This window comes from Artemia franciscana, chromosome 4 (genome assembly GCF_032884065.1).
Source record: "Artemia franciscana chromosome 4, ASM3288406v1, whole genome shotgun sequence".
NCBI lineage: Eukaryota > Metazoa > Arthropoda > Branchiopoda > Anostraca > Artemiidae > Artemia > Artemia franciscana.
The window spans coordinates 14,492,269-14,519,852 of record NC_088866.1 but is presented as its reverse complement, the minus strand read 5'-3'; the positions used below and the strand labels follow the sequence as shown (position 1 = coordinate 14,519,852).

The 27,584-nt window shown below is 36.2% G+C and overlaps 1 protein-coding gene across 1 annotated transcript in view; it reads right to left on the bottom strand.

Annotated features, from left to right (window-relative positions):
- The window catches only part of LOC136026031 (nuclear pore complex protein Nup214-like), an 89,924-nt gene extending 67,381 nt beyond the window's left edge, over nt 1–22,543 (bottom strand). The window contains exon 1 of the mRNA XM_065702188.1: nt 22,447–22,543. Within this exon, the coding sequence (XP_065558260.1) occupies nt 22,447–22,479 (33 nt within the window). The 5' untranslated portion in view covers nt 22,480–22,543. The remainder of the gene's footprint in view (nt 1–22,446) is intronic.
- Nucleotides 22,544–27,584: the final 5,041 nt, after the last annotated feature.

The following is a 27,584-nucleotide window of genomic DNA, read 5'->3' as shown; positions in this document are numbered from 1 at the left end:
CGATCAAAACTATGAGAAAGCCATTTAGCCAAAAAAAAATAAATATACAAATTTCGTTTTAATTATTCCTCTGCGGAGAGCCAGAATCAAAACATGCATTGATTCAAAAACGTTCAGAAATTAAATAAAAAAAAAACAAGTTTTTTAAATGAAAGTAAGGAGCGACATTAAAACTTAAAACGAACACAAATTACTCCGTATATGAAAGGGACTTTTCCTTCTCAACGCCCCGCTCTTTACGCTAAAGTTTTTTTAACTGTTTTAAAATGTAGTGTTAAGAGAAAGAGTCAAACTTCAGCGTAAAGAGCGGGGCGTTGAGAAGGAAAAGCCCCTTTCATATACGGAGCAATTTCTGTTCGTTTTAAGTTTTAATGTCGCTCCTTACTTTCATTTAAAAAACTTGTTTATTTTTATTTCATTGCTTGTAAGCAAGAGTAGGATAGTGTCAGGAACAACTCAGTAAGTAACACATGCGTTGGTAAATACATGCATTAAATGCGTTGGTAAATTAATGCAACCTCATATTGGTCAAATCTTAGATCAAGTTTCAGAAAAAAGACTATATGACCTAGGCAGAAGTCAACAGTAACTTTTGAATATACAAATATGTTTACCAAACATGGGAGATTTAAAACGCAAAAAGGAATTTATAGATTGTACACTTAATTCTCTTCTTCTTGAGAAGCTTTGTTACATAAAATTTTGCCCAAGACTTCATGGGAATTCTAATGTTTCATCATTCAGTTGACACAAAAAAAACCTAGGAACAAGCACCTAAAGAAACTTCTAGGCCTCTACAGAATCGTCCTTTTTATTAGGTTGGACATACAAACTGAATCAGGAGCTGAAGCAAGTTTTATTAAATTAACTACCTACTAAATACGTTGAAGGTAAACATTGTGTCACTTTGATAGAATTCAAATCTGTTTCCTATCCATTTTCTATTGAATGTTTTCTGAGTTTTTTTTTTTAATACTCAAGGAAGTTCAATTTAATAAGAAGCAATTTATCTTAACTACTAGGCCACCAGGTTTCAGCACTTACTGAATCTGTGTATGAATTGAATTCTGTTGGGAAAAAAGTGAAAGGCCCGTTTCTGACAGCCTCTTACTTCACTAGCCTTATACTTATGGTGTTCTACCTACCAGTGAAAAATTATCCCCCCCCCCTTTTGAGCTATCTTTCAGATTTACTTCTTTGTTGAAGCATACCTTCAGTTTCAAAATTAATCAGTTCTCTTGGGAACTTTAGGAAAAGTCAAAATCCTATAGGACAATTCTAGAGGCATTGTTGACAGATATCAGTCCAACAGCTTCTGAAGACCAATCTGAAACTATTTGCAAACTGCTAATTTTGGTTGGTGTTCAATCTTTTGGACGCAATTTATAAATATATATATATATATATATATATATATATATATATATATATATATATATATATATATATATATATATATATATATATATATATATATAATGTATGTAGTATATATAATAATATTCATTAATAACCCACAAAATACAATGATAAAACTGTGGGGTAATAAAAAAAAATTAGTGACAAACATTATTGCTTACTGATTAATGTATGAACAAATAAAATAAACATACAATTCTATAATACAACATAAATAAATTAACTCATTTCAAAAAATGGTCAAAGAGGCTCAAAAATACCAAACATTTGTTGAAATTTAAAACATAGATCTGCAGATATTTGTTTCAGTCGCGAGTGTGCATCAACAATTTCAAATTTAGAAACGACTATATAGTTCCAGTACCACCTAGGCAGACGCAGTAGATATTTACAGTACTTAAAATATCCTAAGCGTATTTTCGTATAAAGCAAAACCAATAAAAAAACAGCAGGGGCACAAAAACTAGAACAAAGACGGCAAAGTCCTTTTTGGTTATATCCACCACGATTGGGTGAAATTATCCCGTAACCAACCCTCTTACTTGTCAGCATGCTGGACGTACTAACGGAGCAAGTAGACGAAAGTGACGTGGAAAAATATTGACCTAACCATTTTATGCTTGCTGAACATGGTATAGATGAAGGCCTCAAGCAAAGAGATGATGCTGGTGGAGGATTCCCAAAGCACAAAAATTCACATTTGGCAGCATTAACTGAAAGGCCTACTGCAGACAGTATGGCTGAAAGCAGGTCAAAGTTGGCAATTAGACTAACGCCTATTTTAAAAGGAATATGTCCCTCTACAGTATCATTCCACTTCACCATAGCTGAAGAATTAGAACACCAATACTTAAGCACAGAAACATAACAACGCCAGACACTGCTAGAGAAAACAAAGCATTTGAATGAATTACATTATCAAAAGCACAAGATATATCAACAATCAAACAATACAGGGGACTTTTTTGAGCAACAACTTGTTTCATTAACCGACCCACAATATGGTGAGCTTGAACGCAGCCCATACCTTTTCTAAAACCAAGCTGGAAGGGCGTAAAATCGCACTTGGAGTTAATGGCCAGTAGCAGCACATATTTAAATATCTTACTAACAAAACAAGACACAGTGCTAAGACGGTAATTAGAACAAGCACTGGGGCCCTTACTTCTCTTAACAATCGATGATATACAACTGGGCAAAAAACTATCTGGCATAATGGACTGTGCCAAGCACATCTGAAATGATAACTGCAAATGCTTCAGTAATTCAGGACAATCATAAGCAAAAAAATTGAAGCAAAGACCAACACAATCAAGAGACTTAAGACTTAATCACTTGCTTAAGAGCTCAATGTGTAATACCAGATTCCACCAATAGCACTTGAGATTGGTTGATACAAATTGGGAGGATTGAGTTGACAAGTTTTGTAAAATGATTTTGGAGATTAACATTAAATGAAAGCTAAATATTTTTATATTTGGAAACGAAATCATATAGCCGAAGAGAGGAATTAATTGGAGGTAAGCACTTTACACTGTTCAAAACACAATTCCAGGATTTCTTGTCACAGGGACCATCCCAGGCATTCAGTCTCACTCTACACAGGGAATACTTGTACTCTCGTTTGGTTTTCCGCTTTATTTGATGGACTAAACCAGAAGGAGGGCGATCACAGGCTATCACAATGTGGAGCCAGAACTTATCTTTTTGTTTAGCCTTCTTCACTTTAGGATCAGCCTTCCACAAGGGATTGCCCGAAGTGCCCGTTTGCACACACTCAGAGGGGACAGCTTTTTTAGCAACAGACTTGAGACTGAACACTATTTGGTGATAATACGAGTTGATATCTGTCCGAGTTGAAGTTGTATATACAGATATTTGAAATAGTACTTTAATAGATAATAAATACTGGGACAATGTCAATACATAAGTGGAACATTGGTTTTTTCCCAATTTATCTTTGAGAGCCACTTGGGAGAATTTTTGCGTACAGATCTTGCCATAGAGCAAGATAGTTGGCATGTGATTGGTAAATAATCGTCGTCGAGTTTAGAGTCGTCCACATGAACGATTGATGAAAGTACGGTTGAATCTGACACAATTACATGACCAAGGTTAGAAGTAGGACTACCCCAGTTGTGAGCATAAGTAAATAGAAGATCTATATCAGCCAGATGGAGAACCCTGGGCAGTGAATTGAGAAAAATTTCGGTTTGGTCAGAATTAGAAAACAAGTCAGTATTCATGTCACAATTGAGAACTCATGTGGTATTTTGTTTTGAAAGGTTGCTAAGCAGTATTTGTAGACGATTACAGGCTTGTAAAAAACGAGGCAATGACTGCAGAATTTTTCTATTAGAGGGGAGATAAACGTATATAAATACAGTATCACCACATTTTATTGCTAAGATGTTAGCTTCACTTTGCAGACCCTCTGATGGTCTACCACGGGTTTTGTGGGTGGCTTTTAAAAGGTTTAATGGATCCAAAACACTTTAGGCTATCAACATTGACTTTAGAGAGAAGATGCTCCTGTAAAAACACAACATCATTGTCAATCAGCTCATGAATTACTAGATCCTTTTCTTTCGTATCATTAATATTAAGGGACACAAAGCTAAGCTAAATTTGAGGAGCCAATAGGAGGATTTTGCATTTCACACTGGAATTTATGTGTCCCTTAGTACAATTTACACATTTTGGCGAGGCTTGCCAAGGGTTCTCCTTGCCCTACATGTGAATTCCTTGGCAAGGAATTCACATGAGGGTCAGAACATCTGGAACATTTGGGATGTGCTGGTGAGCAGGGACAAGCTCCAATCACGTTATCAGTACTTTGACAGCAAAAGCATCAACGCAGAATCGATTAAAATGGTTTAGCATGGAAAATTTCGTATCCAATGCGGATTCCCAACTCCAGGACCGCGTTCAGAGAATCTTTGGCGATAAACTCGAGGCGAAAAGTGCGTGAATGACCAATTTGATTAGCACTAACAAGCCATCCACTGAGGCCACTAAATCAGCTCTTCAATAGCTATCAGGTATTTCATGGAAAATTGCTGGAGACTTTTTATCCATCCCTTCGGTTTCAATGTTTGAAATGGAGCTAGTAACAGCTGCAGCCAGTGTGTCAGCTGAGCGCTTATCACGTACCATCAAGACCCAGCTTTTACTTTGTGGCTTTCAGAGTCACGATCCCGTCGTGACCATCCAGCAATTCGAGCTCCTTCATGCGTAGAATAGGGTCACTGAGCTCTGAGGGTGGATTCCTTACAACGACAGCATATGACAGTTTTTCCATGTTTGGAGGAGGAGATCCAAGCTTAGGCATGTCCTCTATAGCCTTAGATGCAATGCCACGAAGATTTTCAAGACAAACAGTTCACCTTGGCACTGAGGGTACTGAAGGTACCAACAGGGATCATTGGCAGTTTGCTGGGACATTTGATAACAAAGTCTGGAAGTTCTATATTCTGGGAATTGCACTTTGTAAGGAAAGAAATAATGTCCAGAGCACATGCGACTTTTGCTCCTAGGCACTTTGAAGGCACTTTATTTGGAAAGAGCTTGAAAAAAAGCAATTTACGGGTCTCAGAAAGAGAAGATGACTCGAAGAAATAATGAATAAAGGGGCTAATTTCCGTCTTTCTCATCATCTGAAACCATCGAGTGTTCTTGATGGCTTGGAAAATGATTTTGATTTATTTATTGATAAGTGGTGTAAGAAAGAGAATAAAAATAAAGAGAGTTTTCAAAGTTGGAAGAATTTAATTATTAGTAGAATAAGAAATAAAATATATTCTAACTTAAAAAATAGTAACACTAAATCATTATTTTATAGTGCGAAGATTAAACAAGCAATTGCTAATCTAAAGAATGAATTTGTAATTGTGTCAGTGGATAAAGCTAATAATAATTTTGCCATAATTTGTCAGAAGCTGTATTGTGATATCTTAAAAAGGGAGTTATGCACAACTAATGTTTACGAAAAGGTAAATATAGAGGATGAGAATTTAATTGAAAAGACTGAAGAAATACTTTTTAAAAATTTTAATATTAAAATAAATGACAATGATAAAAAGTTTCCTTTCCTATATTGGACTGTAAAATTTCATAAGAACCCCCCTAAACCACGGTTTGTTGCTGGAGCAGCTAAATGTCCAACCCGCATTGCTGCTACTGACCTCTCTTTAATATTAAAGGAAATTGTAAATAAACTTAAAACCTATTGTACTGGTATTAAAAAATTTTCGAATTTTAATCCATATTGGAGTGTTAATAATTCACTGCAGGTGATAGATTCTTTAACAATGGTTTCAGCTAAAAGAATTGAGTCTTTCGATTTTGCGACAATGTATACTAATTTATCACTTAATGTAGTGTTTGATAATTTAAAAACTGTTATCAAGAAATCTTTCCTCTTATCTAGTAAAAGGTTCTTAAAAATATACATTTATAATAAAAAAGCTATATGGACAAATTGCTTTAATACTACAATTAACTTGAGATGTTACAGCTTGGATATGATTTTTGAGTTATTAGAATTTGTTTTATACAATACTTATATAAGATTTGGGGGTGATTTGTACAAGCAAATTGTGGGAATTCCCATGGGGGGGGGGGAATGCCAGCCCATTTATAGCTGACTTGTTTTTAAGTCAACTAGAATATAAATTATATGATGGATAAGAATAATCCAATTAATTTAAAACATGCTTTGTCAAATAATAAAAGATATTTAGATGATATTTTGGTCTTAAATTGTAAGAATTTCATTGATATTTCTAAAAATATATATCCATCAGAGCTTATTCTTGAGCCTAGTCATGGCGCTGGTCATGAAGATCATTTCTTAGATTTAAATATTAATATTTGTGATAATAATAAATTAAGTTTTAAAATGTATAATAAAACGGATTATTTTGATTTTGAAGTGATTAGTTTCCCATTCCCTGAAAGTAATATACACTCAAATATCACATATTCAGCGTTTTTCTCACAGTTACTTCGTTATGCAAGGATTTGTAGTAATTATATTGATTTTAAAAATAGATGTAAAATCTTAAGCCAAAAATTGATATCGCGAGGTTTTTCTGCAAATAAATTAACTTGGCAATTTAAAAAATTTAGTTTTCATTATAATGAACTTTTATATAAATATCAAAAGAATTATCTAGAAATACTTAAAGAAATTTTCAACTAATTTCGGAGGTTCGAGAAATGTTGTCGCAGCGCCATTTATTTTGAATTGTGTTTCTAATTGAGCGGATTTTCTTAAAAATTAGCCACATGGTAAAGATGAATTCTATAATTGTTTAGTTTATTCAGGTTTTTTGCAATGTGTTAATATTTGTGATTTGGTAAAATTTATAATATTTAGTTTACCTATTGTTGCTAAAGGGAGGGATATATTAACAGGATAAGCTTGTTTTGGTTTTACTTGGTTGTTTTACATTTGCTGTTTTTTTTTCTTTCATAGGCATGTATTTGGGGGTGATACCTGACGCGGGGATGCCATGGATATTCTGTGGTAGCCACAACACTGTGCTGGGTAGAGAATTTAGAGTGGCGAAACCCTATATAGGCCAGTGTATTCTCCTGATGAGCCCTTGTGTTGGGTGTTGCCTCTGAATTATTTGTCTATATTATTTTTTCTATTGTTTGGTAAATGACGACTTATACTTATTGACAACATGACTGCCTGTCCATGGATTATTCTTTATGGTTGATTGTGTGTGGCTATGCTGTTTGACCTATGTGATTGTATGGATGAGTAGGGTTAAGGCCTCATTCAAGTGCTTGTCTATATTAATCACTAATTTAGGAAAACAGTCTTCCTCTTCTCCTTCTGTCTCTCTCTCTTTTTTTTTTTTTTGTGCTATGTGTTTGTGCTGTTGCATTGGTGATTTCTCTTTTCATGATATATATATATAGATATAGATATATATATATATATATATATATATATATATATATATATATATATATATATATATATATATATATATATATATATATATATATATATATATATATATATATATATATCATGAAAAGAGAAATCACCAATGTAACAGCACAAACACAAAAAAAAAAAAAAAAAGACAGAAGGAGAAAAGGAAGACTGTTTTCCTAAATTAGTGATTAATATAGACCAGCACTTGAATGAGGCCTTAACCCTACTCATCCATACAATCACATAGGTCAAACAGCATAGCCATACACAATCAACCATAAAGAATAATCCATGGACAGGCAGTCATGTCGTCAATAAGTATAAGTCGTCATTTACCAAACAATAGAAAAAATAATATAGACAAATAATTCAGAGGCAACAACCCAACACAAGGGCTCATCAGGAGAATACACTGGCCTATATAGGGTTTCGCCACTTTAAATTCTCTACCCAGCACAGTGATGTGGCTACCACAGAATATCCATGGCATCCCCGTGTCAGGTATCACCCCCAAAATACATGCCTATGAAAGAAAAAAAAACAGCAAATGTAAAACAACCAAGTAAAACCAAAACAAGCTTATCCTGTTAATATATCCCTCCCTTTAGCAACAATAGGTAAACTAAATATTATAAATTTTACCAAATCACAAATATTAACACACTGCAAAAAACCTGAATGAACTAAACAATTATAGAATTCATCTTTACCATGTGGCTAATTTTTAAAAAAATCCGATCAATTAGAAACACAATTCAAAATAAATGGCGCTGCGACAACATTTCTCGAACCTCCGAAATTAGTTGAAAATTTCTTTAAGTATTTCTAGATAATTCTTTTGATATTTATTTAAAAGTTCGTTATAATGAAAACTAAATTTTTTAAAATGCCAAGTTAATTTATTTGCAGAAAAACCTCTTGATATCAATTTTTGGCTTAAGATTTTACATCTATTTTTAAAATCAATATAATTACTACAAATCCTTGCATAACGAAGTAACTGTGAGAAAAACGCTGAATATGTGATATTTGAGTGTATATTACTTTCAGGGAATGGGAAACTAATCACTTCAAAATCAAAATCATCCGTTTTATTATACATTTTAAAACTTAATTTATTATTATCACAAATATTAATACTTAAATCTAAGAAATGATCTTCATGACCAGCGCCATGACTAGGCTCAAGAATAAGCTCTGATGGATATATATTTTTAGAAATATCAATGAAATCCTTACAATTTAAGACCAAAATATCATCTAAATATCTTTTAATATTTGACAAAACATGTTTTAAATTAATTGGATTATTCTTATCCATCATATATTTATATTCTAGTTGACTTAAAAACAAGTCAGCTATAAATGGGCTGGCATTCCCCCCCCCATGGGAATTCCCACAATTTGCTTGTACAAATCACCCCCAAATCTTATATAAGTATTGTATAAAACAAATTCTAATAACTCAAAAATCATATCCAAGCTGTAACATCTCAAGTTAAGTGTAGTATTAAAGCAATTTGTCCATATAGCTTTTAATTCAACTTGATGGAAGACTTGAGATCCAAGCCATAAGTAATTACTATGTCTTTGCTAATTACTATCTATAATGTCTTATTAAAATTCAGATGCCCTTCTATTCAAAAAATTGTTCTTGAAGCCTACATTAGCTTACATATACTCTCAAGTATATATATTCTTCCTGATGAAGGGAGATCAGAGGTTAAATCCACCATCACCTAAATATTCATTCAATTCATGAGACCAATGAGAAATTTCACATATTCTATGTAGCGGGTTTATGGATCGCATACATGTTAGACTTTTTTGCACAATATACCTCAAGATTGCACCTTTTTTTAGGAATTCTCAGTCATTCATCTAAAATAATGCAAATTTTTCATGTGCTAATAGCAATAATGAATACCATTAAAATCAACAAATTTTACCTATTTAGAATCAACATGAGTGATTCCATTAAGAAGAGTCACTTTTTACTTACAATTTGTTAAAACAGGCTCTTTGATCCAGTGCTCTCTTAAATCTGAAAGAGAGTACACTACCTCCTTCAATTATAGTATTTTATATTGAAGTTTCACATTTATATAAACAACATCAACATTTATTGTAAAGGAGGGGGCTGAAATATTAAAATTGGTTATAAGTTCATCTGCTCACTGATTTTCAAAGCAAGTTTTATGAAAAAGATTTCTTTTACACAGATGTCCCCAATAGATACTGACAAGAAGGTCAAGGGTGGTCATACCCCTTGAGAAACAAGAAGGCATTAAGCAATGTAACTAACTAGGAAAGCAAGAAATAATGACAGTTAAATCACGGAAAACAAAGATCCTGGCAGCACTTACCCTTCTCCCCCCTCCAGAAAATTCCCTGATGGCACTGTTAATGCCCTCTACAGTGCCTCTTTTGTGCCAGTAAGCACGTAAAATTAATCTTTTATGTTATATAGAAAAAGATTGTTTGCAATAAGGGAGGTGCTATTACCCTGCAGCACCCAAATTACAGACATTGTCAAAAAGCAATCCTGGAAACCAAGAGGATTCAAGAGTAATTTCTACCCCTCCAAATAAAACATCTTTTCATATTTATCTAAATGCACAAGGAAAGTTATAAAATTATTTTATTCCTTTTTGAGACTTCAATTACACTCTCCTTACCTATGCCAAGATTAACCAGCCTTCCTCTATAATGGCTGATGTACAATTATATCTGCTGCATATAACTTTATCAAAGTTCAAATGAACATATTTAGTTAAATAAACTTTAAAACAAATGACTATATAACCATTTATTTTGTGTGGACTGCACACATCTTTAGGTACAAATGTCCCACGGAGCAGCATTACTGCTTCTTAGACTGGGTAGCTCAAAATTCAGTTTTTTGATTATTTTACATTGATAAACTTAAAGAGGCAATATATAGATGGATAGATTTTTTGTAGATAGAATTAGATAGATTAGTGTAACTAACTTAATTTATAGCCTTTTCCTCAAGGGCTGGAAGGGGGGAGGAGGTTCAAACCAAGAACCACAGTGATTTGACATTTGGGGGGATCTCAAAATTTCTATCCAGTACATTTGGAGAAAAGATGGCGTGGGGGCCCTCCAATCACTTTTGACTCCTATAAAGGAACTATAATTTTCAATTTTCAATCAAATAAGCTTCCTCAAAAAAGTTCATGTGAATATCACTTCCATAAAAACTTGATATGCCCGTGAGCCATAGCTCAAAACCCTTGCCCCAACTCCGGGAGTTGTACCAACCCTGAAGGCATTATTATAAAATATTTGGACTGTTTCGAAAACAAGGGCTATCCCAAAATTTTCAGTTTCCAATCAAATGAGCTTCCTCCAAGTTTATACAACCACCCTCTTTCATAAAACCTTGTAAGCTCCCAGGGAAAAATATACAACCCTTGCCACCAGGCTTCGAGGGGCTTTGTCAACCCTAGATGCATTGTTATTTGATATTTGAAATATTTCGAATATAAATGGGTATCTCAAACTTTTTACCTAATTCATTTTGGGAAAAGGGGCATGGGTGAGGTGCTAGTTGCCCTGGAATCATTTTTGACTCTTGGAATGAAACTAGAAGTATCAATTTTTTACGAAATGAGTCTCCTCCAAAATTTATAAGACCATCCCTTCCATAACAAGAGCTAAGAGCTCATATGGCACTTGTGACGAGGCAAGAAGAGCTGACAGCCAAGAGATCATATGGTATGAGCTCTAACAAAATTCTATGAATCAATAGACTGATTTAAAAAGGAAAATAAGAGGCTTAATGCCGGTCAGGATTTAAAATAAGAGCTCTGAGTCACGATGTCCTTCTAAATATCAAAATTCATAAAGATCCGATCACCCACTCGTAAGTTATAAATAACTAATTTTTTCTTATTTATCCTCTCCCTTTAGCCCCCCAGATGGTCGAATCTGGGAAAACGACTTTATCAAGTCAAATTCTGCAGCTCCCTGACACGCCTACCAATTTTAATCGTCCTAGCACGTCCAGAAGCACCAAACTCGCCAAATCACTGAGCCCCTCCCCCCAACTCCCCCAAAGAGAGCGAATCCAGTACGATTCTGTCAATCACGTATAAAGGACAATTGTTTATTCTATCTACCAAGCTTCATCCCGATTCCTCCATTCCAAGTGTTTTTCCAAGATTTCCCCCTCCAACTCCCCCCAATGTCAAAAGATCTGGTCGGATTTGAAATAAGAGCTCTGAGACATGAATTCCTTCTAAAAATCAAATTTCATTAAGATCCGATCATCTATTCGTAAGATAAAAATACCCCAATTTTCACGTTTTCCAAGAATTCCGATTGCCCCCTCCAACTCCCCCCAATGTCAAAGGATCTGGTCGCAATTTAAAATTAAAACTTTATAGCACAAGATCCTTCTTAATATCAAATTTCATTAAGATCTGGTCAGCCTTTTGTAAGTTACAAATACCTCAATTTTCAAAATTACCCCCCCCCCCCCAGTTCCACCAATGAGAGCAGATCCGGTCTGGTTATGTCAGTCACGTATCTTAGACAGGTTTCTATTCTTCCCATCCAGTTTCATCCTGATCTCACCGCTTTAAGCATTTTCCAAGATTTCCCCCCCCCCCAATCACGCTTGATCCGACTGAGATTTAAAATAAGAGATCTGAGTTACGAGGTCCTTCTAAATATGAAGTTTCATTAAGATCTGATCACTCCTTCGTAAGTTAAAAAAAGTCATTTTTTCTTTTTTTTTTAGAATTAACCCCCCCCCCAATAGAGCGGATTCGTTCCAATTATGTAAATCACGTATGTAAGACTTCTGCTTATTTTCCCACGAAGTTTCATCCCGATCCCTCCAATCTAAGCGTTTTCCATGATTTTAGGTTCCCCCACGCCAAACTTCCCCCAATGTCACCAGATCTGGTCAGGATTTAAAATAAGAGCTTTGAGACATTGTATCCTTCAAAATATCAAATTTCATTGAGATCCGATCACTCGTTCGTAAGCTAAAAATACCTCATTTTTTCTAATTTTTCAGAATTAACTCCTCCCCCAACTACCCCAAAGAGAGCGGATCCGTTCCGTTTATGTCAATCATGTATCTACGACTTGCGCTTATTTTTCCCACCAAGTTTCATCCCGATCCTTCCACTCTAAGTGTTTTTCAAGTTTTAGGTTTCCCCCTCCCAACCCCCCCCCCCCCAATGTCACCAGATCCAGTCGGGATTAAAAATAAGAGTTCTAAGACAAGATATCCTTCTAAATATCAAATTTCATTGTGATCCTGTCACCCGTTTGTAAGTTAAAAATACCTCATTTTTCTAATTTTTCAGAATTATCCCCCCCCCAACTACCCCAAAGAGAGCGGATCTGTTTCGATTATGTCAATCATGTATCTGGGACTTGTGTTTATTTTTCCCATCAAGTTTCATCCCGATCCCTCCACTCTAAGTGTTTTCCAAGATTTTAGGTCCCCCTCCAACTCCCCCCAATGTCATCAGATCCGGTCGGGATTTAAAATAAGAGCTCTGAAATACAATATCATTCCAAACATCAAATTTCATTAAGATCCCATCACCTGCTCATAAGTTAAAAATACTTCATTTTTTCTAATTTTTTTTTGAATTAACCGGCCCCCCACTCCCCCCCCCAGATGGTCAAATCGGGAAAACGACTATTTCTAAGTTAATCTGGTCCGGTCCCTGATACGCTTGCCAAATTTCATCGTCCTAACTTACCTGGAAGTGCCTAAAGTAGCAAAACCAGGACTGACAGACAGACCGGCAGAATTTGCGATTGCTATATGTCACTTGGTTAATACCAAGTGCCATAAAAACCATATATACCACCAGGGCATGACCTACAACACTTGCCCTCGGGCTCTGAGGGGTGTGTCAAACCCGGAGTTTTCGTTATAGGATCTTTGGTCAATTTTGTTATAATATACTTAGATTTTGATTGGATGCACTTGAGGAAAAGAGAGCAAAGAGGGGGGGCTAGTTCCCCTCCAGTCCCTTTGGACTCTTAAAAGTGAACTAGAAATTTGAATTTTCAATTGAATGAGCTCCCTCCAAAGTTTATAGGACCAACACTTTAACGAACCTACTCCTGGGGCACAACCTACAACACTTGGCCCCAAGCTTGGGGAGTTGTGTCAACCCCAGAGTTTTTGTTATAAGATATTTGGTCTATTTTGAACAAAATGGCTATCTAATACTTTCGATTGAATGCATTTGGGGAAAAGCGAGCATGGGCGGGGGGGTCTAGTTGGCCTCTAATTCCTTTTGAATCTTAAAAGCGAGCTAGAACTTCCAATTTCCAATTCAATGAGCCCCCTCTGAAGTTTATAGGACCACTATTTCCAAAAAAAAAACTGTAGGCCCCTGGACATAACTTATGACAATTGCCCCTAGGTTCTGGGGATGGTGTAAACCCTGGAGTTTTTCATATATGATCTTTGGTCTATATTGAACAAAAGGAATATTTCAAAACTGTGATAAGATTTATTTGGGGAAAAGAGGGCACGGGGAGAGGCTAGTTACTCTCTGGGTACTTTTGACTCTTAAAAAGGAAACTAGAACTTCCAATTTCTAATAATTTGAGCCCCTTCTGAGGTTCATACAACTGCCTCTTCCATGAAAACCATACATGCCCTAGGGTATAAACAACAACCCTTCCCCAGCTTGGGGTGGCGTTAACCTGAAATTTTTATTTTCTGACCTTTGGAATATTTTGAACAAAATGCATATCTCAAAATTTTGATCAAAAGTATTTCTGGAAAAAAGGATGTGTATGTGGGGGGTGGTCTAGACATCCTCCAATTGTTTTTTACTCTTAAAAGGGGACTAGAACTTTCAATTTCCAATCAAATGAACCCCCTCTGAAGTTTATACAACCATATCTTCCATAAAAACCATATATGCCCACAGGGTATAACTTACAACCTTTCCCCCATGCTCTGGTGAGATCTGTTGACCCGAAAAATTTGTTTATTTGTCCTTTAGACTATATTGAACAAAATGACTATATAAAAATTTTTTATCAGATGTATTTTGGGAAAAGAGGCATGGGGGGTGAGTCTTTTTTTGATAATTTTTTTTTTAAGATAATTTTTGCTAAACAAATTTTTGACTTTCAATCTTCAACCAAATGAGCCCCCTCTGAAGTTAAAACACCCACCCCTTCCATAAAACTTTAAATACCCCTGGGGCATAACTTATAACACTTGCCCCTGGGCTGCAAGGGTTATGTTGGCTTTGAAGATCTGTTATCTGATCTTTGAACTATTCTTAACAAAATGGCTATCTGAAAATTTTGATTGGATGCATTTAGATAAAATAGTGCTTGGGGAGGGGCTAGTTTGCCTACAATCACTTTTGATGCTTAAAAAGGAGCCTATGTCTGTATCTGACCCTATTGAGGGAGGATAGGATGCATTGCCATGATTGAAATGTTTTGCTTATTTTAATTATGTTTACACCCAGCTTCGCTTGCTATAGTTCTTTGCTTGCTTATACTTATTGTCACTTTTGTTTGTAGGTGTTTGGGTCTCCAATAAACTGTTGAAATAGGCAAGATAGGAAGCGCTACATGGTGTCAGAAGTGGGATCATGGAGAGCACGCCACACCCAACAATAGACTGGTCTTCACCAAGCCTGAAGGTAGCAAGGAAGAGGTTCAAGCAGCATTGCGAACTCATGTTCTCTGGACCACTGAGTGGAAAGACGGAAGCTATTAAATGTTTGTACCTGCTCATTTGGGTGGGCGAGAAAGGTCGTGACATCTTTAACATTTAGAATCTCACAGCTGAAAAAAACAATAAAATCCGAGTGTAGATGGACAAGTTCAATGAGCATGTTCAACCAATTGCGAATCTGATTTGGAAGATTTATATTCCAGAAAGGGAATCAAAAAGAAGCTGAAACCGAGGAGGAATACACCATAGAGCTAAAGCTACTAGCACTTGACTGCAATTTCGGTGACACTGCAGATGACATGATTCATGACAGACTAGTGCTTGGGGTAAGGAACGATCGGATAAGAGAAATGCTCTTGAGTGAAGGTTGGACATTGAAATTAGCACAAGCCATCCAGATTAGTAGAGCTATCGAAACAGTTCAGGAGACCCAGGAACAAATGAACTTAGCAGGGAAGCCACCTTACATGAAAAAAGAAATAGAAGCAGTGAGGAGAGTAAAGACTAAAACATCACCGTGCTATTCGTGTGGTTGTTGATATTCACGTGAGCACAGGTGCCCAGAAAAGGGAAAGACATGCACGAAATGCCATAAGCCTAATCATTTTGCAAAAGTATGAAGGAGCAAAAACTTGCATGAAGTAGAGACTGCAGGAGATGATGAAGGAGAAGAATTCTCCATTGAAGCTATTGACAGTTTATCTGCAGCAGCTCCAGAGAAACCCTTCATAGCAATAAGATTTACCCATATAACATTGACATTGAAGTCAAGATAGATATAGGAGCAGAGGTGAATGTGTTGCCTACAGCAGATTTTCTCAATCTCAAGGGGACTCCTCCGCAAATGACCAAGACTAAGGACATTCTGACAAGCTATAGTGGAGGACAGTTGAAGGTTGTTGGAACCATTAATCTAATGCTACAGCATAAAAAGCAGCATCCCCAGAATCCTGTTTTCTATGTTGAAACAGATAGAAACAGATAAAGAACCTATCCTAAGCAGACAAACAAGTGAGAAACTGAACCTTGGCTCCCAGGTACCTGCCACATACACCTTAAGGAAGGGGCAGTACAACTGTCCAGCCACCAAAACGTGTGCCATTTGCACTGCATCCAAAATTTAAACAGGAACTGGAACGCCAAGAAGCACTAGGAGTGATAGAAAAAACCAATCAGCCCACAGAGTGGGTAAATTCTATTGTACTGATCAAAAAGGGTGATGGTTCCCCAAGAATATGTCTGGATCCAGTAAATCTAAACCACTGGATCAAGAGATCCCATCATCCAGTTCCACTTTTCAAAGACATAGCAGTAAAATGTGAAGTGGCCTGGAAATTTTTCAAAGTTGATCCAAGGAGTGGTTATTGGTCAATGGTCTTGGATGAAGTATCATCTGAGTTGACCACATTCAACACTGTATTTGGCTGATATCACTGGTAGCAATATCCCTTTTGTCTAGTTTCAGACCAAGAGAGTATCAAAGAAAATGGAAGAAGCATTTGAAGGAATGGATTTACGGCTAATTATTGACAACATTACTGGCATGGGTGCCACAAACAAGGAGCATGACAGGAAGTTAGCAGAGGTCTTTCTAAGAGCCAAAGAAAAAGGCTTGAAATTTAACACAGACAAGCGCATATTTGATACTGCAAGCATACCCTATTTTGGACATATCTTGACAGAAGAAGGAATAAAGCCAGATCTCAATAAATTAGAACTATACAAGAAATACCAGCCCCAAAAAGCAAAGAGGAGCTACGTATATTATTGGGAATGTATAACTACTTATCCTGATACATACCTAATTTGTCCACATCAAACCAGCCACTTCGAAATTTGATGAAAGCTAATGTTTGGAAATGGGATGGTATACATGAAGCTGCCTGAAAAACAATCCAGGGCTAGATTTGTAAGAGCCTGTCCTACTTTCATCAGCATGCCAAATTAACAGAAGTAGTAACTGATGCCTCCCAGCATTGAGTTGATGCCCAGCTTGTAGCAGATGGAGCCAAAGTGGCGTTTGTCTCAAGGTCACTCAGTGAGACTGAGAGACAATACTCTCAGATAGAGAAAGAGTTGTTGGCCATAACGTTTGCCTACAAGCACTTTCATCAATACTTGTTTGGTCAGAAAGTCTATGTTACAACAGACCACAAACCCCTGGAAGCTATCCTTAGCAAGGCAATAAACTGCACCCCACCAAGACTACAGCATATGATGTTAGCCATCCAGCCTGATGACCTGACATTCCACTACAGACCAGGAAAAGAAATACCTGTGGCAGATACATTCTCCTGTTTGCACCTCCCCAATATGGATAAGGAAGCTGAGAGTGAGGAAGAACTAGCCATACACACTTTCCTCAAACAGATACCAATCACAGAAAAGAGAATGGAGCATATGCGACAGGAGTCGCTCCAAGATGAGGAACTGAGCATATTAATGCAAGTCATAGAAAATAGGTGGCCTGAAAACCAAAAAGATGCCCCATCTCAACTACCCCCTACTGAAACTACAGAGATGAGTTGGTCACGAACCATGGGCTCATTCTCAGAGGGGAAAGGGTTATCATTCCCAAAGCACTGAGGTCAGAAATGCTAAGGTAACTCCCCCTGTCACACTTGGGAATTGTAAAAACAAAGGAGAGAGCCAGAACTGTCATGTTTTGGCCAAATATCACTGGAGATACTGAGAAAATGATCAATGCCTGTGATAGTCTGCAAGTTCCAAAACAGGCAAAAAGATCACCTAATTAACATTGAAATACCTTCATACCCTTTTCAGAATGTTGAAGCAGATCTGTTCATATTTAGAGTTCAAGAATACCTTATCAACAGAGACTACTACAGCCAATGGTTTGAGATTGACAAGTTGACATCAACCACCTCATTCCAGGTAATCAGCAAACTGAAGGTGCATTTTGCATGCCATGGTGTCCTGGAAAAGGTGACAACTGATAATAGTCTGCAGTTTTCATCACAAGAATTCAAAACGTTTACATCAAGCTGGAACATTGAAAACATGAGATCATCAAGTCCAAAATACCCAAAGGCAAATGGCCTCAGCGAGAAGGTTGTCCAAACAGCCAAGCACATAATGGCAAAGGCACTGGATAGCAGGAAAGACCCATTGATGATGTTAATAGAATTCCAGAGCACCCCAGTTGACAGAGCATACTCACCAGCTCAACTGTTGATGAGCAGACAGCTGTGCTCTGCATTACCAGTTCTACCACAAGCCCTACACCCCAAACTGGTATATAGCTCAACATTTATGGAATCCAGAAGGAAAGCTCAGCTGAAGCAGAAAATTGCATACAATCAAGGATCAAGGGCAGTAACAAAGCTTGACCCGGAAAGTATGGGTAAAACTTTCTGAGGGCTCTAAATGGGAAAAAGCAACCATCAAGGAAAAATACAATAAAGCCTCTTGATCCTACAACCTCTCCCTTGAAAGCAGAGGCACCTTCAGACAAAACAGGAGACAGCTGACTCCATACCACCCATGGGGCAATCATTTCAAGCATTTCCACCAGAAAAACAAATCTCAATAAAGCTTTTTGCAGAAGGCAACAGGAGTAGTGCATCAGTGCAAGTTCAAGCTCCTACACAACCCACCCCAACCACAAGCCATACTCCCAAACCCCTTGCCAACTCTGATGGGCAATGCCAGTCTTTACAGTCAACCAGGCAGCAGTCCTTTAACTATCACAAATCAGCAAGGGGAACAGGACATCACTGCAGCTGGTGGCACCACATAGCAACTCACCAGCACATCACAGACCCATACCACCACCTTGCTTTGTGTCATGAAGCCAGTCATCTGGTTGAACCTCAACATTAATTGTCCAAATCAGTCTGGCAAGCATTTGAAGTCAAAACAAAAATAAATCATGAAAAGAAAGATGATGAAACATTTTGCTTATTTTAATTATGTTTACACCCAGCTTTGCTTGCTTATGCTTATTATCACTTTTGTTTGTAGTTGTTCAGGTCTCCAATAAACTATTGAAATAGAAAGATAGGAAACATTACAATGATGACAACTATTATGTTTGGGAAGAATGAGAATTGAGGAATAATTGTCTTTGCTTGTTATTAGAGTTTTGTTTAGAAGACCCAATAGACTACAATCTTACTACAAATATTTTATAAATGACATATTAAATAGGCTACTCACTGGATTGAATAGCAACAGGAGTTCAAACTTCGCTTATTTTTTAGGTTCTGTCTGATAAAACAAACTCTCAGTGAAAATCCACATGACTAAACACAATTCTCAAAATGTACTGAAGCAAGAATGTTACTATTACAGAAATTTTTTCAGAGCAGGATAATTGCAAAGACTAGGCTACCATTTGATGAAAATACTTACCTAATTCCTAAGGGTACATTTCTTCACTTTATCTCTATCCTGACAGAACAATAACATGAAACCCACTTTGTATATTCCTAGTATAGTTTATAATAGCCTATCACTACTTTTTTGTTGCTAATCAAGCAGTGTTTGCTGTTCAAGATGTTAGCAATTTATATTTGCTATCTTAAAATGCAATGGTAATGTATAAAGTGGGTTGTATATCCATCCATCAGATAAAGTACACCAAAAAGCCTTTAGGAATGAGAGGAATCAGTAGCCTTGGCTAAGTTGTGATTGTCTTAAAGCAGTTTTGAGAATTCATCTCCTGGTCTTAGCAATTACTATACCCATGGGTGTATTTAGCTTCTTGTCTGGGGGGGGGGGTAGCCATACTTACCCTTCTGAAAAATTTCCAGATATTCATTGATTAGACAACAATGTCAAACTTGTTAAACACTTAGGCTGCTTCTTTTCATCAGATTTACTTGATACAACATGAGGTAGTAATGTGTACAGGGTTGCCACAACAGATAGTTCCTGAAGTGCTAAAATTGCCCAATTGTGTGAGCTAGGCAGCAATTTTCAGTGCTAAAGAAACACAAATTTTGCACCTGTCATGGTTTCAATATTGGTATTGGAACTGAAATTGGACATTTCTGTTCATTTCCAGCTTTTTCAACCAGCTACCTTTTATTAACAGCTTTTGGAGCCATCTACCTTTTTTAACTGCTTTTTCTAGGGGGAGGCTACTACTCCTCTCCATATGCCCAGGGCTGTACCTATATATAAACTCTGATTGCATCTTCTAGTGACTAAAGTTGAAAAACCTGTAGATATTGCCAGGTAACATTGACTTGATATTCATGTCATAGTTCATGCATGGATAATCACTATTTACATATATACAGGACAGTTTGGTTTTACCATTGGTTGTCACTAGATGTATTGCTTGCCGGGTATGTTTGAGGGCTAAAAGGCGTGGGTGGCACCTAATGGACCCTTGCAATTACTAGTTAAAACATTACCATTAAGTCTTCTGAGGAAGCATCAGAAAAAAATAGTGTTTTCCATCACTTAACTAGGTGGAAGGTGGGCACACCATTAATGCACCTTTTTATGCTCTTTCCAAAAATACAAACCACTTCTTTAACACATTTTATTTTGAGTACTTAAAGCAAAACTTATTTTATACTTCTTAAAAATAGTGACAAGAAATTCTAAAAACTATATTAATACAATCATAATAAGTATTTATCTCATAATTAAAAATATGTTGCTTCACTCTCCCTCCTGGTGGATAAATACATAATTCAGTCTAAACACTCAAACTATAATTTCAATTGAATGAATTTTCTTTTTTATTGTTTTTTAGTGACCACTTATCAATCAGAAGGAAGAAAAGTGGTATGTTATTCTAGAAAACTATATCCAAATTGTGGGCTGCATATTAACCCATTCAGGGGAGGGAGTTAATTAAAGCAATATATATGTATTATAAACATTAGTGAGTAGGGTAATATCTCCAGTACCTAATCTCAGAAAAATATTTTAATCCAAATGTAGGCTATCCTTCATAAATCTAGACAGTTATCCTAACCTTAGATATAATAGACATTATCAAGGGTCTAAATTCTACCCTGTTAAGGTGTTATCAAGTTACTAGGTCTGACCTTTCCTTATTTTAGGGCTTAGAAGATTCTAAGATTCTGTAGATTCTGAAGATCTTAGAAGATTCTATATCTCATTTCAACAGTAGATCTATTTCTCAAGTAAATCACAACATAGAAAACAATCTTTCTATTAATCAGATTATCACGTCTCCTTCTATTATTATCCACATTTAAAGCTATTTTTGAATAGTTTTCAAATTCCATTGAATGGCTCCATTCCATGGCTCAGAATTCTGCTCAAATAACAGGAATTGCATTTTGAGAACTAAAGGCAGAGAAAAAGCAACTGGTAACTGAAAATTAAGGTAAAATGTTGTTTTGTCAAAATGTCCTTTGAAGCAACTACCTCTACTCCTTCTCTCTTTAGAGGGCCCTGATCTTTGATGACCTTTAAAATATGTGTGTTATAAAAGTAAAACCTTGCAAAATAGATCTTCTGTTTAATTGAAGTATAACAAAATTGTTTTCAGCTTCATAACTTAGCTCAATTCCATTTTATAAGGTTTTAAAGATATGCAAATACATTTCCTAAATTTTGAAAAAAAAAAACACTGATATGGCTCAAAATTCTACTCAAATAACAGGAATTGCATTTTCAGAACTAAAGGAAGAGAAAAAGCAACTGGTAACTGAAAATTAAGGTAAAATGTTGTTTTGTCAAAATTTCAATAGGTATAGACCTGTCACGTAGGCAAATATCAGGGTCCTCTAGAGGAAGAAGGAGTGGATATAGCTGCTTCAAAATACCTTGCCAGGACATACTTTATTCTGTGAATTCATCCCTGAAAGTTTCATTTTCCTAACCTAGACCCTTTCCGAGATAGCAAGAAGTCAATTAACTAGAATTTTACTGGCTTACAATCTGATTTCTCATTTTTATGCAATTCCTAAATATAATGGATGGGTTTTCTGAAAATGCCCCCTATACCATCTTCTCTCCCTGATGGTCCTATATGTAGGCCCAGGAATAAAACAAAAAAATAAACAAAAGACTACAACAATGAAATTTTTACCTTATACCTAGCCTAATTTGCAAGATGTTCTTATTCATCAAATCATCATGTTTTCTTCTATATCATAAAACTTTTTTGAATCAATCCCAATTTACAACTCCAAATTTTACCCACATGACTGAGTTTTATTTAATGGAGAACTGCATTAATAGGGGGCTGGGGATGGATAGTCAAAATGTTAACAAGACCATAAAATTAGCAACTTAAAAGTGTCTCTCTTTTTGTTCCATCAGGCCTTCTCCCAAAGAGCCACTATTCTAAACCTTCACCCAGAAAAATTTTAAAACCTTTAGCGGTTATCTGACGATAAAATGAGTTTACCTTCACTTCAACTAATTCAGCAGAATTTGCCATTATTTAAATTTATGTCTTCTTCTTCTTTCCACATTTGCGCTAAGAAAATCTTTCCAGTCAAATTACGCACATATTTAGGGCCAAATTAAGGGAGCCTCTTGACTACCAAGGTCCTTGTTTTGTCCTTGCAGTATGTTGGTACAGGTGGGTTTAAACTTTGGGTCCCATATTACCAGGCTGAGATAAGACCCAGTGCACCACGACAGAACCAAAAACTTTTTTTCGAATTTCATTCACTAAACGGATATTTCTTTTTTATGTTCTTTCTATGTTTATTTTTACATGTTGTTCCAACTGCAAACTATTCAAAATAAAACAACAAATTGATTCGCATTCAAGTTATTTTTAAAATAGTAAGATTTAACTGAAAGTTACAACTGTAACCACTGAGTACAATTTTTTTAATGAGCAGCATTAGCAGTAAAACAAGTGGACATTGTCCGTCATAAGTCAATCCAAAATTTTCGGTCACCCCCATAGCGATTCCAGTGAATTTCCCAGTAGGCGAAGCTAAAATAATATGAACAATCTCAGTTCCCCAATTGCCTGCAATTACTATGAACATAGTTAGTCATAAATCTTTGTAAACCTTTAATTTGGGGTCTCCACTTGCCTTCAAATGGCTCATAGAACAAATAGAGTATTTAAATTACACTTAGCCCATGCCTATCTACGTTACTTCTGTCCTAAGATGTATGATAGACTATCTACCAACAAGTGAAATCACTTCATTTTTATACAATTCTGGAAAATGGGAATTACCTTTGAAGCACCTTAAATCGCATGTCCATTAAAATAATATAGTTTTGTCAGCTTTGCCCCTCACTGAGACTACTTGTATTCGCTTTACTCCAATTAGCCATGGCTCTCAGGTTTTCATCACACCAAGTTGATTGTAATTCATTTGCCTCATAGCTTTCAAATGGCTTATAAAATTGTTAGACTATTTGAATTATCCTTGCTTCATGCCTATTTACTTTACATCTAACCTAGTCGAAATGAAATGACATCATTCTTAAACAATTCTGAAAAAGACTTACGTCAGATTTGCCTCTCACTGAGACTATTTGTCTTGGATTTACTCCAATTAGCCACGGCTCACGAGTTTTTCGTCTTAGTAGACCAAGTTGATTCTAATTCAAGTTGGTTTTTGAATTAAAATATTTAAATTTTGAAAACGAATAATCAATCTTAACGGATGTATAAAAGCAAAATAAGATGTGTAAAACAGAAATTTTTTTATTGCTACAACCTAATTCTAGTAAATTATAAGGCTATGCTACAAGAAATCAAGAGAACTGCCGCAATTGAGAAAATCAAACAAAACTTCTTGTACAATAAAAACCTTAAATGTTAACAATGAGCAATATTCATAACTTACAACTTTTATCCCTGGGGGCTGGGGAGTTCATCCCGGAAGCGTAGTTATTTGACCTTTTGATTATTATGATAATAATCACTATCTCAAAGTTTTGACCGGTTATATTTGGGAAAAGAGCATAAGAGAGAGGGGAGCTGATTGCCCTCCGACCATTTTTAACACTTTTAAAAGATATTTAGAACTTCCAATTTCCAAGGGAATGAGCTTCCTTCAAAGTTTATACGACCAACCCTCCTATAAAAATGTTATATGTTAACAATGGGCAGCTTGGATAGCTCAAATCCTTGCCACGGATCAGGCCAGGATTTACCAGTAGGCCCACTAGGCCCGGGCCTATGGGCAAAAATACCAAGGGGCGTAATAAATTATCACTGGGTGATAATCTTACCAAAAACTGGACTGATGCGATTAATTACCAAAAGACCAGATGCACTCCGCTGCCGTGCTGCGTATTTAGAGTAAAGTGATTTTAAAACAAAACAAGAATTCTGTTTAGTGCTTCCACTATCCCTAAATTTACAAAAACTCGAAAATCTTGCAAAATCTCGCAAATGGAGCAGAAAAAACGCTTGGGCCTACAGGAGTCAAAAGTTTAAATTTGGCCCTCGCTATAGGCTGGGGGTGTTGTCTTACAAGAAATCAAGAGGACTAAAGCAAATGAGATTATAAAACATAACCTCTTTTCCAATAAAAAAAAAACGCTTGTATACCAACGGGCAACTTGCAAAACTTACAGTCCTTGTCTTGGGGGTGGGATGTCTAGCACAGAGGCATAGTTATTTGACTTTTAGGCTATCTCGAACAAAGCTTTGATCAGATGTATTTGAGAAAAAGGAGTACGAGATGGGGGGGGGGAATGGTAGTCCTCCAATCGTTTTTATTCTTAAAAGGATAACTAGAACTTTCTATTTCCGATCGAATGAGCCATCTCCAAAGTTTATACGGACACCCAATCCATAAAAACCCTGTATGCTAAAAACAGGCAGATTTAATAACTTAAGCCCCTTGCCCCGGGAGCTAGCGGGTGTTTTCTGTTCTGTAGGCGTAGTTATTTGATCTTTGGACTATTTCGAATGAAATGGCTTATTCAAAATTTTGATCGGATTTATATAGGAAAAAAGGGCATAGTAGGAGGGCTGGTTGCCCTCCAATCACTTTTGACTCTTAAAAAGAGAACTAGAATTTTCAATTTCCAATAGAATGAGCCACCTCCAATGTTTATACAGCCACCCCTTCCATAAAAACATTATATGATAACAATAGGCAGCTTGGATAAATTATTTCTCTTGACCCTGAGGCTGGTTGGTGTTTTCCACCCTAGAGCCATAGTTATATGATCTTTAGACTATTTTGAACAAATGACTATATCAAAATTTTGATCTGATGTATTTAGGGGAAAAGGGCAGTGAGAGGGGGAGGAGGCTTGCTGCCCTGCGATCACTTTTGACTCTTAAAAAGAGAACTATAATTTTTAATTTCCTATAGAAAGAGCCACCTCCAACACTTACACGACCACCACTTCTATGTTTAACAATAGGCAACCTGCAAAACTTACATCCTTTGCGCTGAGAGCTGGAGAGACTTCAAATCCGGAGGCATAGTTATAAGAATTTTGCTACTATTTTGAAAAAAATGGCTGCCTCAAAATTGAATCTTAAAAGGGAACTACAACTTCTGATTTTTCAATCGAAGGAAACCGGTTTGAAGTTTATATGACCACCTCTTTCATATAAAGTGCCTCTAATAAAAAAATAATGTATGATAATACATTGCAACCTTGTGGTTCTTTTGCTATAAACATCACTATAGCTTTGCCTCTGACCTCATGAAATCTCTTGAGGGCCTAGGCCAATCATCCCCCTCAAATACGTTACATCCTACTCTGTCTAGAAGCTCGTATTCCCGCTTCTAGCTTCCATTTCATCAATAGACTTTTACAAAGTTTCTTAATATGCTACCTTGGTTAACACACCGAAATCAACAAATCACAGCAATAACATAAGAATAAATATAGACAGACCGTCGGTGCGCTACCTTACCCAAAGGTACGGTGGCACGCCAGCGTGATACTGCTGTTTTTCTCCATGCCGTCACGTCTTTCATCAGTGGTGTGCTGCCGATGAATCGGCACGGTGTCGGAATCTATTTAATCGTCCCCGCTGTAAAAATTGAACTTCGGATATACCAAAATTTATGCCACCTATAAAGATATCTCTCAAGACTGCCAAGAAGAGACTTGAAAAAATAAATGCTAACAACATAGCAGGGTTAGATAATTTTCACCCAAGATTCCTGATAGAACTTACGAGTGAAATCTAAACTCTCAACTCTTACATAATTGAAATTCCCTCAACTCAAAAACTTTACCTCTAGACCGGAAAAAAACTGTAACATTACATCAATTTTCAAAAAAAAGTAAGACGACAAAGTTGAGAATTGTTGGTTAAAAATCTTACATCTGCTGTAGCAAAAACCATAGAATATACTATAAACGCTGAAATCCTTGAACATCTTCTGGTCAACAATACATTGTTGGCACAGCAGCTTTCCGCCTTTCGAGAAAGTCAGTAGACACCAACTTAATCCAAACTTATAGTATCATCGCCAAATTCTGGACAAGAAGGTGCTTCTTGAATCGATTTTGTTCTAATTTATAGCGTTTCAACAGACGCCTTTGGGCAAAAATATTCAGAGTTGGTATCCAAACTAAAATAGTTCAATGGGAAAACAGTTCCTTGATTGACAAAAAGTAATAGGTCCTACTTCTTAACTATAATGGCAGCAAAATGTTTTTTGAACCATGGAATGTTGTCGGCGAAGTTCTTCAGGGCATGATTTTAGGCCCCACTCTCTTTCTCATTTTGACAACTCCAAGCCTTTTGGACCAGCTGACAAACATAGCCTGCAATTATACTTACAGAGAATCCAGAAGTTGACTAATTAATGAAAGCTACGGCTTCACCGAAGAATATAGGAAAACTGAAACCTGAATAAACTTTCAAAACGTCAATTAGTAGTTTTCGGAACATTCTTTTTAATTTTGGGGCTATAGCTTCTAACCTATATAGATGATGAGAAGGTGGCAGCATCATCAATCTTTGTCTGTTCATATTAAGTTTTATTTAAATATTCGTTTTACAGCTATCTGTTTAAGATTTTATTATTTATTCATGAGAATTTTTGTTCACTTTAGCTTTAACTTCCCCATTCACTTTAACATACGTTTAATTAAGGTCTTTTATTCATTGAAAGCATCATTGTTAGTTTTAAGCTTCAATTATGACAGAACGTTAGTTGTTTCTTTTTAGGCTTCAATATCGATTTTTAATTCCTTTTGAAACGTTTTAAAGCTTAATACTTTGGAAAGTCAACAGCACAAACAAAAAGTATATGATAACGGTAGTAAAATTTCGTCAAATTCTGTGGGTGGGGGAAGGGGGAAAGGTTGGAGCCAATTTTCCCAAATCAATCGAAAAAGGCATTGAAAACTGAAAAAAAGTCGTATATTTCGATAAAGGTGAAGCTATACTAAAGAAAACTTACCTGTTTCTCTGGAGACTTGAATTATGCAGGCTTACCTTCATTTTGACAAGATTTTTTGCAGAAACTAAGTTTCGGCTGTGGGGCAAACTAATGTCTGGGGGGCGAAATTGGGTCTAGAGGTGGAAATTGCCCCCCTTTTCTCCATAGCAAGTTACGCCCCTGTAAGATAACTGAATACAAA